This window comes from Aotus nancymaae, unplaced genomic scaffold, assembly GCF_030222135.1.
Source record: "Aotus nancymaae isolate 86718 unplaced genomic scaffold, 86718_ANA_hifiasm-v0.15.2.pri h1tg000029l, whole genome shotgun sequence".
NCBI lineage: Eukaryota > Metazoa > Chordata > Mammalia > Primates > Aotidae > Aotus > Aotus nancymaae.
In genome coordinates this window covers 59,598,107-59,616,910 of record NW_026988442.1, presented here as the reverse complement: position 1 = coordinate 59,616,910, position 18,804 = coordinate 59,598,107, and the positions used below count along the sequence as shown (strand labels likewise).

Genomic DNA, 18,804 nt, shown 5'->3' with positions numbered 1-18,804 from the left:
TGTGTTAATATATTTTGATAAATCATATTCATTTAGAAATCATGCATGGTATGTGTGCGCTTCTCTGTTAAACAGTGTGCCTGTTGCCCAGCCATGTGCAATAACAGAGAATATATTGTGCTTATCATTTATAAATATATGTATAGAAGAGAGAGAGAATGAATGGACCTATTTGTCGGTGGGCAGCTGAGTGGGATGGAACACTACAGCTATGCTGAAATGACAGACCCCTGAGATAGGATGGTGTATGGAGGATCAGATTTTAAAGGCTTGTTTAGGAAGGTAAGTACTGAGTAGTTTCTCAAGGTGAAAATTAGAAATCTCTTGATCCTGTCACTTCTCTTTAAAACCTAATAAGCAAACAGGGATTCATGTGCACTTGGAGTTGCATTTCCCTCTGGAAGAGGGACAGATCTAAATCAGAGGTATGCTTCAAGTTGGCAGACACTTTGAGTGGGAAGTAACATTAGGTACTGGATGAAGTGTGTTGCATTATCTCTGGGATCCTCAGGACTTGAGGTGTAATTTACAGAAAGATGGATTGGTACATGTGAGTTACCTATGGTTCATCTCTTGAATGAGGAGGATGGAGTTGTAATAGAATGTAAGAATGCAAAGATTGAATGGTCAATGTGGTATTTTGGCATTCTTCCAAATACTTGTAGCTCTCTTGGAGAAGCATAACACTGCTTTGTAGGAAACAGAACAGTGTTTACATCCAGAACATATTGAGTGGGTGTACTGAGTTCAGCAGCGAGGGTCGTGTCCCCCAGGCCTGCTGTAGTGGTTTACCCAGCTGAGACGCACAGAGTCAATACAGTCAGATTTCTGCACCCTGCCACCCCCTGCTCTTTTTCATCTCTGTCTTGCATGCATGCTTTCTTTTTCCTTTTTCTTGCCCACAACCAAATCCAGCACTTAAAATGGAATAGTGCACACCCTAGGGCTTGCTTCCCAGAAATTCTTTGTCTGTAAATGTAGGTGTGCGCCCACCCTGGAAAATGCTTTCTTCTTGTTGCCTTGCTTGGTGCATGCAGTGCAGATGTCACCATGCTTCCTTGTTTTAGGCTGAAACCAGACCATACACTTGGGTAGCACTTTACATCTAGAATGTACCACTGTGGTGTGACAATATAAAACCAGGCATAATTCAGATGACATGGATTTTATTTCACATGAACCATTTTATGTCCAAAGAGACAAACATTGAAAACTTTGTGCTCCAACAAGAGGTACTTCTGACTGAGGTATCTAAGGATACCTGTTTATAACATGATTTAGCTCATCCATTTAATAAATAATCTATTATTTAATGCCATAGATGTTGTGCATTGCATGTATAAATTCTAAATTTCCATGTACCACACGTCAGAATTAGTTTTATTATGATTTTTTTTTTTTTTTTTTGCTCAGCTCATAACTGTTAGATGTGTATTGTGTATCTGTCCATGTTCTGAGTATTGTAGAAGACATCAAAATATGCCAGAGAACTTTTCCTCTCATAGGATAAAAAGTGTACATATGTGAAATGGCAACCAGTTAGATCACATTTTGTCCCTTGAACAAGTGATATTAGAGATAATACAAAGCAAAGGTGACCTCAAACAAGGTATATAGAAGACTCAGGTCTTGGGTTGAGATGTAGGTTTGGTGGAGCGAAGGTGGGTGGGGATGGTAGGAGAGGCAGGTCGGGTCCAGGCCTGGAGTATAAGAGAAGGTATATCTGAACCTCTTTTTTTTTTTTTTTTTTTAAAAGACAGGGTCTTTCTCTGTTGCCCAGGCTGGAGTGCAGTGGCACAATCATGGATCAGTGCAGCCTCAGGCTCCTGGCTCAAGTGATCCTCCTGCCCTAGCCCCCTGAGTAGCTGAGTCTATATGCATGTGCAGCCACACCTGGCTAATTAAAAAAAAATTTTTTTTTGTAAGAAGTGGGATCTCACAATGTTGCCTAGGCTGTTCTTGAACTCCTGGGCTCAAATGATCCTCCCACCTCAGCCCCCAAAGTATTGAGATTACAGGTATGAGCCATCATGCTTGGCCTATCTAAAGCTTTTAAATATATATATATATATATTTAACTTTACAGAGTTGAAGTAAACTCTGTTAGTAGTTGTATAATATTTAACAACCACGTACAAATAGATAATGACTAAATTTGGCACTTGCTTTTCTGGTCCTAATTCTTTATTTGTTTAAAAGGAGATTGATGATCTCGGAGGAATGCCTTTTATCAAATTGTAGCTTGTGGCTGAACAGAATTCTGTTACACAATAATTATGCATCATCTGAATACAAATACTTTATTGGGGTCCTAGGGCTGGTAAAGAGGACTAACAGATTATTTTCCTTCCAGGGACTTGGAGTTTTGTTAAGGACAGAAAGCGAAATCAGTAAAATAGAATGTGATTGGTGGTGCCTTCAAAAAGATCTTGATGAGTTGTTGAGTTGAGTTGTTGTTGAGTTGCTCTTAATGACAGTTGCTTTGGGACTGCTTCTGTTTTTATGACATCTTAGGGGGTTTAGCAGTTTAAAAAAATTAAATATGAAAGTGTTCCCTTAGCCATTATGTGTGAATTAACATGTTGATGGTATTGACTGTAAAAATACCAGCAACATTAAACTATTACTTTAATACTAGGATGTACACACAGATGCAAACATTTACTTCATGGTATTTTCCACCACCAAGAGGGGTTAGAGCCAAAAGCTAAGTAGCAGGAGTAAGGAGGGGAAAACTACGCAGAAAAATTAATCCACTTGTCATATAGCAGAAGGCCTGCCACACAAGACTGTCCAACTTTCCTGCCTCTCTCGGCTGGGCTTGTCTGGAGAGACACTATGCATTTCTAGAAACGAGACCATCAAGACTCATAAACATGTGTTGTAGTGAAACCTTAAGTTGTCTCAGTGTTACTGGGTGTTTGGATAGTACAGAACTTTACTTCAGAACATGGTTCCTTCATGAGCTGATAGTTTCAGTTTTAATTTTTTTTAGTAGTTTAATCTTAGGAACATCATAATTTCAGGTATCTGAGTCTCTTTTTTAATTCCTTTATGTATATACCTAGTTGCAGAAATGTGGGGTACTCTGTTAAGTGTATGATGAACATTTTGAGGAACCACCACATTGATTTCCATAGTAGGTGTACCATTTTATATTGCCAATAACAATAAATAAGGGTACCAGTTCTTCCAAATCCCTGCCAGCACTTATTTCCTCCCCACCTTTTACAATTATTCCTTCACTTTTAAGGACCCTTGTGATTATACTGGTTCTCACCAAGGTAATCCAGGATGATCTTCTCATTGCAAGGTTCTTAACTTAATCATATCTGCAAATCACTTCTTAATATATAAGGAATATTCACAGGTTCCTGGGATAGGCATGAGGAAATTTTTGGGGGTCATTATTCTGCCTATGATAGGAAGTCTACCTTTGAAGTTGCAGCTATTTGTAAATGAGGAGCCATAAATTTGAGGCTCTAAGTTTTGATAGTGGTTATGGCAAAAAATATTCATTCTTAAGATAAAAGCATAATCTTTCTCTCGTTATTTCAGAAGATGTGACCTTAATTGAATATAAACTTGAATTCTTTTGCTCCTTTGGTGATCCTCATCATGAGATTGAAAAAGTTATGGAGGAGTCATAGAAAGCAATACTTTTAAGAAAATAGACTGTGCCTAGGATTGTGATGGAGAGATTAGAGCTATGTCTCATTACCACAGTTTCCCCAGAAAGGACAGCTTTCTAGTCAGCTTTTATTTCCAAGATGTAACTAGATTAGGGAGAGTCTAATGTCTCCCTTTGTGAGCTTACTGACTACGGTGGTGATATTAATACCCTCAATGATTCAATAAAAATAACAGTGACAATGAAAAATGACTGCCTGGTGATTCACTTTGGGGAACTATTTGGCTGGCTGCCCGAGACCTGTGCCAGGAAAGAAGCTGAATAGATTTCAGCAGCATCCTAGAGGCTAGGAAGATAATAAAATTTAGGATGCAAGGTAGTTGTTTGGACCATGCATATAGGTCATGAAAGGAATTGGCTTTTAGGTGAGGGGAATGGATGGATCGGCCATGTGCTGAATTTGCAACCGCCCCGCTGAGGCCCTCAGCTGTTGAAATTTTAAAGTGAACTCAGGAGAATTGATACATTACTCAGTTCCAAGTGACTTGACTTGATGTCCCAATAATGGTATAAGGAAAAATGTCAGTGTAGGAAGAGTTAACAGAGCAAGAGGAATCAGTTACCTCATTTGATTTGAGGACCCTTTAAAGACTTGCTTTTCCTAGACATTTCTTTGGCCAATGACTTCTCACTGCCATAGAGTAAGTTTGAAATTCTCTGGTTTGGTGTCCACGCAAACTTGGTCTCATACTATGCTCGCCTTACCTCCTGGTTTATTCTGTGTGACGCACAGCCCTTTACCTTCTCCTGTGTTCATGCCTTTGTTCATGTCTTTCCCTTTACCTAAAATAATGAGAATAATAGGAATAATATCATTGAACATACTGAGTACTTTCTGTGTACTTACTTTTGTGCTAGTTGATAGTAGTCCTCCGTGGAGGATACTTGTCAAGACCCTCAGTGGATATCTGAAATCGTATACAGCACTGAACCTAATCTATATGATTGTTTTTCTTACATATACACACACCTATGATAAAGTTTAATTTATAAACTGGGCACAGGAAATTAGCAATAACTAATCATAAAATAGAACTATTATATCAATATACTATAAAAAAAGTTTATGTGAATGTGTTCTCTCTCTCACACACAAAATATCTTATTGTTCTTCACTAACCTATTTTGGGACCATGGTTGAACTCAGGGAACTGAAAGAGCAAAATAACACAAAGCAAAATCATAGATGTGGATGAGGCTGCTGTACATGGATTATCCAATTTAATTTTGCCCAGACTCTATGATGCAGGTAGTAACATCACTGCCATCCTCATCACCATCGTGATACTCATCACTACCACAGTGATCATTTCCACGTCACAAGTGAGGAAACTGAGATTTAGTTTAAGTGACTTAGCTGAGACAACGCTCTAAATGAATGGTAGTCATGATTGCAGCCAAGGTGGCTCATCTCCAAAGCCCAAACTTTGTGCCATTTAATGCCATTCTTTACCATCCTCCCCACATATCCAGGCTCAATGCATAGCATTTCCTGCTTTCCATAAGAAAAAGTAATAGCTCCTTCTCTGAGGTTCTGTCGTATTATTTGACATGCTTCATTTTACATTTGTGTATTCATCTTCTTTCCTTCTGCTTCATTAATGCCTCATCAAAGCCTGAGTTTACCATGTATTTGTATTCCCATCTTGATTTGTTATTTGACAGTATATTAAGTATATATTGATTTGACACCATACCTTGCTATCTATAGTAAGCCCACTCACTTTTTTTGGGGGCTGTAGTTTATATTTTTCAACATCTTAGAATACTTCTATTAAAATGTCAGTATTTTATATGAAAATATTAATATTATGCATTTCTACCTTCACTTTCCATGCTAATGACTGTGTCTGATTATTTAAGTGGAATTGTGGGATTGCGTAGTTCAGACAAGTCATATTTTAGAAACACTGTAGTTCAAGTGTCATGGAGGGGGATGGTCATACAGACTCTATTCTGAGCCCTGGCCTTGCCGCCTACCTCATGCATGGAGGAATTACTTAACCTCCTTGTCCTCTAATTTCCTTCTCTGCTAAATGGAAAAGATAATATCTACTTGTCAGGATTATAAGACAGATTAAATCGGGTAATGCATGCAAAGAGCCTAGGTGCCTGAGACATATCAGACCATCAATAAATGGTACATCTTGTTGTTTTTGACCCTCGATTTTTGATTTGATTTTCAATTTTGAATTAAATTTACCGGCTTTTTCGACTATGGGGTGTTTAATCATTTAATTTGCTTTTGGATTCAAATAGTGTGGTTTAAGATCACCAGTGATAAGTGGTAGAGCCAGGATTAGAATCTAGCTAGCCTAATTCCAGAGCCCAACTAGTAAAAATTAATAAACCAGTAAATCCGCGCTCTGCGTTGCCTCATTAGAATTCATTGTGCTGCCCAACCATCCAGTTGCAGTCCATCCCATTTCCTTTTTTGTAGCAACAAGTAATGGCTCTGGGGAAGGGGACATGGGGAGTTGTTGTTTGATGGGTATAGAATTTGTTTTGCAAAATGGAAAAGTTCTAGATACTGTTGCACAACAATATTAGTGTAGTTATAGACACTAAACTATAAACTTAAAAATGGTTATGAGGGAGGGTACATTTTAAATGACATGTTTTCTACAATAATTAAAAAAATTTTAAAGTAATGACTCCTGCTTTTGAGTGCCTGAAAACTTTTGTATCTCTATTATTTAAGAGCTCTAAAAGATTGTCTAAGCCATTTCTTTTGTGACATGATTTTCCCTGCGTCCATAAGCAGCACTACTTGCAAAGTCCATGTTTTTTCTCTCTAAGCAAGTGGTTATATAGAAGAGGTCCTGTTATAAAATCTGGTGACTGAATACTTGTGAGTTTTAATTTAGAGATTATAAGGACAAAGATAACATTACATAAGGTGTGTTTCATACTGTGCACTTTCCCTCCTGTGTGTCTCCATATCACTGTGGGTTTCTAAGTATGAGCCTTGAGGATATGAGGGTAAAAGAAGGACGTTTTACAGGTTTGCATTATTGCCATGAAACCAGGTCAAAAGCTGATATCAGAAAACTCTATTGCTATCACATAGATCTATTTGGTTGTGAATGATTTGGGCACCATCATTCTGTTCTGTGTTGTGTATGATAATTAATCTGTGGGTAATAACTTAAGTTACATAGGCTACCATAGATTCTTCTTTACCGTAATTACTTTCTTTATAAAGTACCCGGGAATTTTTGGATATTCTTTTTTTCTTTATTTTGTAGTTATAATTTCTATTTTCAAAAGGTTCTGAGATGGAAAACACATTTAAAAACAAAATAGTACAATTATGGATAAAACTAGAGTAGAGACCATTCCTGTAACTACCACTTGGAATAGATACAACCCGAATTAACTGGCAGCAAAACACAGTTCAGTTTCCTGGTTTATGAAATGTGGCAGAAGACTGCCTAAACTCTCATGTTTCTTTTCAGAAAAATGTTGCTAGAACTGAAGATTCCCCCCCACCCCATGAATTTTTGTTGGGAAAATAAGAAGCAACAGACATTATCATGGAATGATGTTTTACAAGAAACCGAAATGCTGTTGAGTGTGTAGATGTTGTTAATAGCTAAAGCATAAATCGTAAATCATTAAGGATATTTGCAGGCTGGGCAGTATGGCTGAGTCTGTTTGCTCTTCAGTATTCGACAACGGTTTAATGCTTACTATTTGCCGTACTGTGCCATACGTTGGTGATTAACAAGAACAACAAAAATTGTTCTTGAAGTACCCAGTCCAGTGGGAAATTTAGGTAGGCAAACAGATTGTTAGGGTACAATGTACTAGGTGTTATATTAGAGACATGTAAACAGTACTGTTAGAGCCCAATGAGAAGGTATGTCTTTCTGGAGTAGTTTGGGGAAGGTTCTAATGATACATGACATTTGAATTCATTCTTAAAGTTTGCTGGGTTGAGAGTGGAAGGAAAGGAACATTTTTTACAGAAATAATACTCTTGGATGATCTAATTTAGTTTAGTTAGGAACTTGTACAATCTAGAAAAAAGATAATTAACGTCCACTGAACTTTTCAATTCAAATATCATATGTCTTCCATTGACCTTTGGCGATACTTGCGGGCAGTTACTTCATGATTAAATTGTCTCAGATGCCTACAGTGCACATAGTCTGGTATACGGTCAAAGCCTGGGAAATACGTTGGGTGGAACAATGGATAAAAGGAAGGAAAGGAGAGCCCTGTGTCACAGATATCACTAAGTACGGGTGAGGTAGAGTCGTCACTGCATTAGGAAAACTTGGAAATTGATTTATATTTTCTGCCAAATAGAAGAGCAGTCCTTTTTTATAAAGGCAGCAAAGGGACCTGGAGATAGAGCCAGTATTTTCCTCACAAAGTAACTTGGACTCATGAATTACCTGCTCAGACATTTAGCCTGGACTCCAGAGTCTTGCCCTGGACAGCACAAGAGGAATGAGTTCACTCAAAAGAAGTTTAAAAGCAGTTATTACCAGCTAATCACAGCATCCCTGCACTTTAACCAGACCTCTGCGGAGTGTCTGATTTTAAATAGAACTGCTTCCTTGTGGTCCTTATGGAATTATTAAGCTGTACAATGTATGCCTGAGTAGCTCAGAGGCTTGACTCATGGAAGGGGTTATTTTAGATGCTTGGCGAATGATTACCCAGTGGAGTTTTAGTTTGGATGTATTGATGTTGCACTGCTACTTTTGACAATAACTAATCATGCTCGAAGAGACTTCTTAAGTTTCTTCTTGCTCAGAGATTCAGACCTTTCTTTTGACCTCCAGAATCATGTATCTACCTGCCCGCTTGAGTGTTCTCTTGGTTAGCTCATAGCTATCTCATACCTAAACAGGGTCATTTATAAATTGTATTCTTCACCACCTCTTCCAGATTTATTTTGCCTTTTCCTATACGCCCCTTTTATTAACTGTACCCCCATTCACCTAGTGACTCAAGCTAGAAACAAGGTACAGATCCTTCCCAGCCCTCAAGTCTAACCAATCAGTTTCACTTAATATTTCTGACATTTGTCTACCTTTCTTCATTCAACGTGTCGTCAGCCCCATCTAAGCTGCCATCATTCACTTGGACTGCTTAGGCCTGGCCTCCTCCTGCCTCCCTGCTTTTGCTGTTTCGAATTCATTCTCCACATAGCACCTATTGTTACCTTTGAAAAACAACTTCATTATGTTACTTATCTGCTTAAAAGCCCTCAATATCTTCTGGTGGCACTTTAGATACAATAAAGTGTATCGACCTGGGCCTGCATGTCTAGGCGTGATACGGCTTTGACTCACATTTCCAACTTCATCTTTTTATCATTCCTTCTTTTTTACTCTCTCCCTGGCTGTTCTGACTGTTTTCAGCTCCTTGAACGAACAGAGCTATTTCCTGCCTTCGAGGCTTCCCTCGTTCACTGTGCCCAGTGTGCTTTCATCCGCTCTTTACCTGGCCAATCCTTCTCATTTATTGGGACTCATATTATTTGTTACTTTTTCTGGAGAGATTTTTCCAGACTGTCTAATCGAAAACTACCCTCTGATAACCTTTCTCAAGCCTTACCAGACTTTAAAAAGCTTTGTTTGTTTCTGTGTGTCTCCCACCATAACATAGTGCTCTCTGGGGACCGCGTCTGTTTGGATTCCCACCCTGCCACACAGCATGTGGTGCAGGGCTTGTACAGGGGCAGTACTCCATAAACATTGTTGAATTAAAGACTATTAAATCAAAATAAAGGTTGGTCTGGAAGGGGCATCTTGCCTTTCTCTTTGCAAAGCCTGCATGTAATTCCTGTGGCGACGTTTGCCAAGTGCTTCCACAGGAATGTCTAGTTGAATACTAACAGAAGGTCATAAACTATTGCCATTTTGCTCTCCTGCAAAAAAAGCTTGGTGGCATCTTCAGAGTTTGTCCTTGGGAGCCTAACAGACTAAGTTTAGGTCGTGTCTTTGTTCCTGTAAAGCTGTGCAACCTTGAGCAAGTTAACTAAATTCTCCCAGATCTATTTTCCTATATATTAAATGGAGAAAATTATATCTATCCCACATGCTTACTATGAGTATTAACTGAGATTACATGTGCAACGTGCTGGAGTGCTTGGTACCTTATAGGAGTTCAGGCATTCTTTTTTTTTTATTCCCTTTTTATCTCGAGATTAATAAGGACTCAGGAGGAAAAGAACTCACTTAATTTCTAATCTTATTGTTCTTACTTAATGCATGATCATACTTGGGGCACTAACATGAAAGTCAACACCAGTTTAAGAGGAAAACTTCCTTCTCTAGATTGCAAATAAGCAATGATGGACTGACCATTTACCAGTAGATAACATTAGACTTCCTCAGAAAGATACACAGGGAATTCTCCTTTTCCTTATCTTTGTTTAACATTGTCAAATTGTAATAACTAATAATTACAAATGGATTTGTTTTCCATTGTAGTTCAAGTAGATATTCCATGAAGATAGGCCATATGAAAACATCTTTCCATATTAGACATTTCTATATCTCAGAAGCCTTGGTAGTACCATTGAAGACTCTAAAGTCCAAAGCTCTTCCAAGTAAATTGTCAGCTTCGAGGGGAGCAATTAAAAAGTTAAATATTTTAAAGACAAGTGTTTGTAAAATCTGTGGGATTAGACTCAAATAGGTAGCAGATGTACTTAAAGCGTACCAATCTAGATGTTAGATTGAATTTAAGGAAAAATGCTTGGGTTAATTTATCATAATCAATGGTTGATTCTCTATCATTAAGTCAGGATAGCACACTGACCTTTGCTTCTATTGAACTTGTTTCACCCTATTACATGAGACAATAACCATGACCAAGGGAATTGTTTCTTCCTATGTCAAGCCCTTCAGAGATCTGGAAGCTTGAGCATTAAAAGTTCAAGACCTTTGCATTCATGCTTGAATATTGACTCAGATAAGGGACTGCATTGTTTACTTAGGGATAGGTATGATTTAGAGTGTTGATGCCAGGGAATAGACAGGATGATTAATAGATGTAATACGCTAATTGACTACTTAGCTCAGTTGTTTAGCGCATGAGAGCTTCGGGGAAGCCGAAAGACTAGATCTGAATTCTTCCTGAGGCTCTCTTACTCTGCCATGGTCTTTTGCTAAAGATCTCACCTTGCATCCAAACCTAGTTTCTTAAAAATGTGTACGATTGGTCATTTGGGACATTGGATTCATGACATGTGAAAGTACCTGGGCAAAATCCATGACCAGCACTGCAGAAGGTGTGCTGTGTTAAGAGGGAGTTTACATGAGTGCTGATGTCTGGACATCTCATTTGGCTCATGATTAATTTCCTACTTCAAACTCAACTTCATAAACCAATATAGCTAAACTGAGAATTGTGGTTACTAATGTTGACATGAATGTTAACGTATGTCCTCAAGGAATACTGTCATCTCCCAGAGGGGACAAAAATTAGTTGCATCATTGTCTTTTCTTTTTTTTAATTTGTTTTTTTCCTCATGGTTGTTTATCAAATTGAGTATAATTTGAATCTATCAGTGGTTCTAGTCATTGAGTTCTCATTTGGTGTTTTCTGTTTTGTTTCTGGTGGGGCTATAGTGCTTTAAAAAGAAACTGGTGGGAGGCCGAGGCGGGTGGATCATGAGGTCAAGAGATCGAGACCATCCTGGTCAACATGGTGAAACCCCGTCTCTACTAAAAATACAAAAAATTAGCTGGGCATGGTGGCGCATGCCTGTAATCCCAGCTACTCAGGAGGCTGAGGCAGGAGAATTGCCTGAACCCAGGAGGTGGAGGTTGTGGTGAGCCGAGATCGCGCCATTGCACTCCAGCCTGGGTAACAAGAGCGAAACTCCGTCTCAAAAAAAAAAAAGAAACTGGATACCTTCTGACCTTTTTGTTGAGTAGAAAGGGAGTCTGCCAAAGAGACAAGGCATCACCTTTGCCTTTGCAAGTCTGATTGTTCAAAGCAGACCATCTCACATGTCCCAACATAGAATTTCAGAGTTTCCCTCCTCTCATCTAACCAATTTGATGTTTAACTGACTTCTTTGGGTATTTTGATTTAATCAGATACTAGGAATTGAGAGAAAGTCATGAAAGAACCATAGTGGTATTCTTTGGTCTGCCTGCAAGTTACCCAGTTGGAAGCCTGCTGTGGAATGTGACATCTTTTCTCTCTTTTTTTAACAGAATGCTATGAACCTACCTCCTGACAAAGCCAGGTTACTGCGGCAGTATGACAATGAGAAAAAATGGGAACTGATTTGTGATCAGGTAAGAAACAGTGACACTTTCTTTTATGAAAAAAGTAATGAAAGAAGAGATCCAGTGTGAATTTTATGATATGTCAATTATATCATAATTCAAACCATAATTTATGGTTTGAATAGCTGTTTTGTTATCCTGTCAGCAGAAAAGCCTCAGCTCTAGATTTTCAGTCTAAAATATTAATGCAAATCTTATTTGTGAAACCTTAAAATGATGACTGTGGGGTGGTGTTGATATCTAATGTACAGGAAGGACACCCCTGTGCCCCAGTGCTGTGTGCACAATGTACTGGACAGAAATACTTCTTTTTAAGCATATAATATCAATATAGTATATGTTATTTAGGATACATGTCATAGGCAAGGTACAGAAAGTGATAGATAATGTTAAAGAAATTGTTTTCCAGGCCGGGCACAATGGCTCATGCCTGTAATCTCAGCCACTTTGGGAGGCTGAGGTGGGTGGATAATGAGGTCAGGAGTTTGAGACCATCCTGGCCAACATGGTGAAACCCCGTCTCTACTAAAAATACAAAAATTAGCCGGGCATGGTGGCCAGTGTCTGTAGTCCCAGCTACTCAGGAGGCTGAGGGAGGAGAATCACTTGAACCTGGGAGGCAGAGGTTGCAGTGAGCTGAGATCGCCCCTTTGCATTCCAGCCGGGTGACAGAGTGAGACTCCGTCTCCAAAAAAAAAAAATTAATTTTTAAAAGAAACTATGAATATGTGTGTGAGGACCTACAGAGAAATTATTTCAGGTTTCAGTTTCATGAAAAATTACTGTGTGAACATGGTGAATCATGGAACTGGTCATTGTTTTCTTTGGCTGCTAAAATGCTCAGAGCCAGATTTGTGGCCTGAGACACAAATTTGGTATAAATGGTTGTAAGAGACCATTTATACCAGCTGCACAGTATTTCAGTGACATGTGTTTTACCAGCCGCATCCATGGCTTCATCTAATTTTTCCTGCCCACATTTTCCCTCCACACTGATTTCCTCACTGAAAAAAACTTATATGAAGTTGTAAACTTTTGTAAATTATCATTTGAACAAGATAAATATAAAAGAATATATCAGCATTACTGGTGAACAAAGATTATTCTTGCATTGCTAACTAAACTGAAATGTTCTCTATGTTGTAAGGCATTGTGCAAGTTGGTGCATTGAATCTGTTCTGCTTCTCTCTAAGGAAGCAAATATGGAGTGCCACAATAAACGCTTTCTCATGACTTGACTTTATCATGAAGTGGCAGTTCATCATTTAATTTGGGGCACCACCTTCTTCAGACTTCTGTAGGATTGCATTAGTCTATCACTTTGTTTTGTAGGTGTGTATTTAAGTGTGTCTCCCTCAAGAGTAAATTCCTTTAGGATATGGGCCTCTAACAGCTTGCTCAGTGCTTGAAACATGCTTATTGAAAACGTGTTGAATGAAAGAAACAACGGATAAGTATGGAAGACAGTGGAGAGGAAGCTTGCATTATTGGCAGAGAGGGCAGAAGGGAGAAGGCAGGTGAAAGAGGTGGGCTGGAAGACTAAGCAGAAGTTTGCTGTTTCCATGAACTTGTCACCTTCCACCTTCCTCTACTTGTCAGTGTGGTTTGCTTTTGGTAAATGAAAGTAATTCACTGCTCAATTCTAGGAATTACTTTAAAGAGAGAAGGAAACCATTTTTAAATATAATAATTCAGTGATACTAATACATTCATGTTGAAGATAAACATTTTTTAACATGACTGATGCTGATAGGAATAGATAATAAATTGCAGAAATTCTGTCCCAAATTTAATTAAGATTAAATCCCAAAGAGCCTTCTATAGTAACAGTATTGCCGAAATACCCCTTGGTCCTTTCCTGGCTTAGTGCGTAAATATAAAGAAGATCTGAGCTGCTTTCTAGTGGGTCTCAAAGGTTAAAGTCACATGGAAGAAATGTCTCACTAATTCTGGAGGGAGTGGGGCTATGGAAGCCACGGAAGAGAGACATCTCTGCTGGATTTGGGGTGAGGTGAGGTGTATCCTAGCATACTCATTTCTGTGTTATAGTAGGTGAACTGAGTTCCCATGAAGACATTATTAATTTAAGGACTCTGTGGGGATACAGAGGCAAATTTTGTGGTTTGAGGGAAGAAAGCTGGAAATGTCAGGAGCCTTTGATAACTGCAAGTAAAACTCCTCAAGCTACCTAGCTGTAAGAGCTCTTTCAGTGGTCTTTATACTTATGGGAAGAGAGAAAGCCCCTTCCTCTCACTTGTGCCTCAGTTTTGGTGTAGACCCTGTGCTGCACATTTCCCATAAGTTTAGAGCTCTTAGCACAGTGGGTACTAGGGATAAATGCTGCTTTAGGGGGTTTAGAGATCCTGGATGAATTTAGACTTTTAGATCATTTATATCTGAAGGGTTGTTAGAGACCATTTGTCCCAAGCCACTCTGATTTTACTTTTTCTATCAGAAAAGTTAACACATGCTTGTCCAAGAAAAAGGAGCATGTGGAGTAAAGTGCAAGTCCCGTTGCCTTTCCTATCTGTTCCCCAAGTCCCTTATTTTATAGTTGATGAAACTGAGGTTCACAGAGCCTAAATGACTAGGCCAATGCCAAGGCCACCCAGATAGTGAAGTGGGAACGTCTGTTTCCGTACTCTACTCACAAGCTTTTTCATTTGTTGCCTATTATACCAGGGACCCGGAAGGAAGCCATTGAAGCAAAGATTGTAGTAGGTAAGGGTTTCTCACTAAGGTTTTGTGCTGTGGCTGCTGAAGTGATTTAGGGGGAGCCTATAGAAGTTACAAGTGGTGGGTTCATAACTGTGCCTCTGCTGGATAATCAAGTGGAAGTGGTTAGTCAAAGAATTCGGGACATTGGAGATGTCTAATGAGGATGAGTGTAGATCCCACGAAGATATAATTCAGTCCAGAAGCTCTTAGAGGTGCCACCACTAAGTTGGGTTATAGAAGCTTCCTTCTGGGTTTGCTGGTGCTGAGGGTATGATTGGTTATTTTCTGTGGTGATTTTGCACCTGCCTCCTGCTTTGTGTAGTAGCCTTGGGGAAGGGACCAAGGGAAGGGGTAGACACAGAACATCTCCCCTTTCTTTACTTGTATAAAGTGATAGGGGAGAAGGAGATTAAAAAACAAAACAAAAGATGAGAGTGAAGAGGTAGCAGGAAATTGTAGCCACTTAGCCTGAGCTTCCTGTGTTAAGCGTTTCAGAGAGGTCAGACTGCAGCTCTCCAGGTTTGGCATGGGTCCTGATCCAGGAAAGGGGAAGCCCTCTGCTGCCATTCAGCCAGAGCTCAGCCAGGCCAGTGGCACTAAGAAGCCACCGTATTCCCATCGTGGGAGGTGATCTCTTGTCTTTTTCAACACAGCTGACCCATACCATATACATGTATTTAATCATTAAGAATTTAATTATTTTTAAAACCCTTTACTTGTTGTCTAATACTATTTCTTTAAAAAAGACAGACAAGTTTCTTACTGGAGAACTTGCATCAATATTTAAGCCAATTTGCCATTGGAATTAAATTTCCTAAAAACGTAAAGAGCAAATACATCTCCATTGTGTGTGTGTGTGTGTGTGTGTGTGTGTGTGTGTGTATGTGTGTGTGTGTTTCAATTTTTTTTTTAATGTTCATGTTTTTATGAGCCAGTTAAAGCTCTTCCCTGCCTAGTAAGCAAATACTGTGGAATCCTGATAAATTATTTCCCGTGGGCCGTTCCAGGTAAGGAGGGCTTGTCCTTGAAGCGTCAGGGGTAATAAATGAGTATGACAGTGGTGGCATTTTTATAGCCTACTTTGGTGTTGGTGGCTGGTATGTTAGAGTCATTTGAGAAAGCGTAGGAAGAGCTGAGACAGTGGTAAAGAAGCTGAAAGAAAAGACGGTGATGCCAGCAATAACCTTTCCCTGGCCCTTTCCCTCCCTTTTGCTCCTAGACTTCGGACTTAGTCTGCCTTTTAGCCCCTATTTCCCAAGTTCCAGCCTTTGATTCTACATTTAGCTACACTCACTCCTTTCTGGCTTCTCACTCCCAGCTGTTGGGATAGGAGACAGCCATTTCTCCCTCTCCTTTTCCTCCCTTCCTTCTATCCTCTGGCTAACTGACATTTTTCCTATGCTTAATATATTAAATTGGTTATATTTTTTACCATGTTTCCATAATTCTGTGGTATGATTAAATGCTAATTTTCAAATTATTAGATTTTTGTGATCTGTTTTTTTCAAATTTTATCTTTGACCCTTAGTTTTCTCTTACATTTTGATAGTGAATCTTCCCCCTCTATACATTCATTCTTTTAGTTGTGCATTAGTTATATATTTTTTTGGTATTTGTTTTCTAGTTTATCCTTTTTTTAAAAAAAATTCAGTATGTACCTTATAACATTTTTCTTAATATCTTCTGTTATCCAGTTTATTGTTCTCAATTTTCCTTAAGATGTTCTTTCTATCTAATTTGCTCAAATGAGAATCTCGTGCAGGATCAGTCACACATTCTATTTGACCATTATGTTTCTTAAATCACTTTAAATTGGAGTAGACTTTTCTTTATGATGTAGTGAATATACTGTGCAAGCCCTCTTAGAGGAAAGTTTCATTTTCTGCAATTTACCTGTTTCCCAGGGGTGTCTTAGCTCCTGAGTTTCCTATTAACTAGAATTTAGATTTAAAGGCATTACAGATTGATGTTGAACATCTTTGTCAAAAATATAATAGAAAAATAATGTCTGGTTGTCACATCATTAAATAAGTTTGGCCAATGGATCCAGTGACAACTTGATGGCCCCGTGTAACTGTGTTTTCCCCTGTGCTGGAGAGAATTCTGCTTGGTGTTACTTTGGCACCGTAAATATGTCCAGTTACGTATCAACCTTGTACCTAATGGATTTGAAACAAATTGATAATCTTTTGCTGAATCAGTTTCATTACAAGTTGGAAAAACATGATTTTCTAATCCCCTTTTCCGTCTATTAATACATTAATCTAGTAACTAGAGCTTTCAACTGGATCTTGGATTATCCTGGAATATAATTATTCCTGGAATTTTTCCCCTCAATTACCATTTTTTAAAGTAAGAATTTGGATTAATAGATCCCTCAAAAGATGACCAGTGGGTTTTCTCTGGCCTCCTTTTTTGAGTATCACTATGAACTCATGAATTTTCATGGAATCATCCCTCCCCTCCCCTCCCCCCCCTCCACATTTTTCTCTTTTCTCTTACTTTTTTTTTTTAACATGAAGTCTTGCTCTGTTGCCAGGCTGGAGTGCAGTGGCATGATCTTGGCTCACTGCAACCTCTGCCTCCCAAGTTCAAGCGATTCTCCTGCCTCAGCCTCCTAAGTAGCTGGGATTATAGGCACGTGCCACCACGCCAGGCTAATTTTTGTATTTTTAGTAGAGACGGGGTTTCATTATCTTGGCCAGGCTGGTCTTCAACTGTTGACCTCATGATCCACCTGCCTTGGCCTCCCAAAAATGCTTGGATTACAGGCATGAGCCACTGTGCCCGGCCAGAATCATCCTTTTTCAATCAACATGACATTATTTTTGAGGCTCATGTGATCACTTCTTTGATTTATGTGGGAATCCCTTGGTGCTGGTTCTTGTGTCCTTATCACATGACCCTATTAATCCTTGAGAGCTTGTTTTATGGTATGAAAAGGATCTCTTAGTCTTAACTTGTATGTTCTTTGCCCAGGCCTAGAATAAGTCATTTCTCCAATGATCCCTTTTCTTTTGAGAGGGAGGTAGTATTAAAGATGAGGATGTGAGTGCAACAGGTTTTCCTAGCTGCGGAGTGAATTTGCTTCTCAATGTAAGTTTCTAGATCTTGAAAATACAGATCCAAAAATTATGAATTCAGCATTTTCAATAAATTTTTATTTTTGCTTAATGTCTTTGATTTTATAGTTACCTTTCTTTTACAATGAAATATTTCATTCCTAACAATATAGTAATTTATCCTTTTCTATCATATAAAAACTTTGAAAACAATGCAATATCATTACTACCTAAAACATTGCTAACTAAATTACTGACTGTGGTATAAGGTTTTTTTTTTTGTAGTTTTCTGTGCTCCAAATGGTAGGGTAACAAATATATGCTGCCTTAGTTTCCTACGGCTGCCATCACAAATTACTGCAAATTTGGTGGCTTACGACAACAGAAATGTGTTCTCTCAAAGACCTGGAGACCAGAAGTCTGAAATGAGGCTGTTGACTGGGCCTTGTTCCCTCCCAAGGCCCTAAAGGTGATTCCTTCCTTTCCTCTCTTCCTTCTGGTGGCTCTGGGCGTTCTTTGGCTTGTGGCTGTGTAAATCCAATCTCTGCCTCCATCTTTACCTGGCCTTCTCTTCTCTGTGTCTTCTCTTGTCTTTAATGAGAACTGTTCTTGGATGTCGGGCCTACTTGAATAATCTGGGATGATCACATCTTGAGATCCTTAACTTCATGACATCTGCAGTGACCCTTTTCCACAAATGGTTATACTCACTGGTGGTTGGGGGAGGAGGTTAGGACATGGACATATCTTTTGGGGTGACCATTCAATCCACCACAGACACTAAGATGTATAATGATTCACATAATAAGGTTTTAATTTACATAATTGGGTTGGATATCGTTGGTCTTTGGGAGTTAAATCTACACAATCAGGGACCCAGGTGAGGCTATTTTCAGCACAGCTTCAGCTTCACCCTGCTAGTCCTCTTTCCAATCAAAGGGAGAAAGAACATGCAGGTGCACACCTGGGAAGTCTTTGGCCAGGCCTGGAAGTGGCGCACGTCACCTGCACTCTTATTTTATCGACTAGGACCCGCAAAAAATGATGAGAAATGTAGACTAGCTGAGCA

At 39.0% G+C, this 18,804-nt stretch overlaps 1 protein-coding gene across 12 annotated transcripts in view; it reads left to right on the top strand.

The window, feature by feature from the left end:
- The window catches only part of FMNL2 (formin like 2), a 316,443-nt gene that overhangs the window by 174,797 nt on the left and 122,842 nt on the right, over positions 1–18,804 (top strand). For all 12 annotated transcript variants that reach the window (XM_064382754.1, XM_064382750.1, XM_064382761.1 and 9 more), the window contains exon 2: positions 11,881–11,964. In XM_064382754.1, the coding sequence (XP_064238824.1) occupies positions 11,881–11,964 (84 nt within the window). The remainder of the gene's footprint in view (positions 1–11,880; positions 11,965–18,804) is intronic.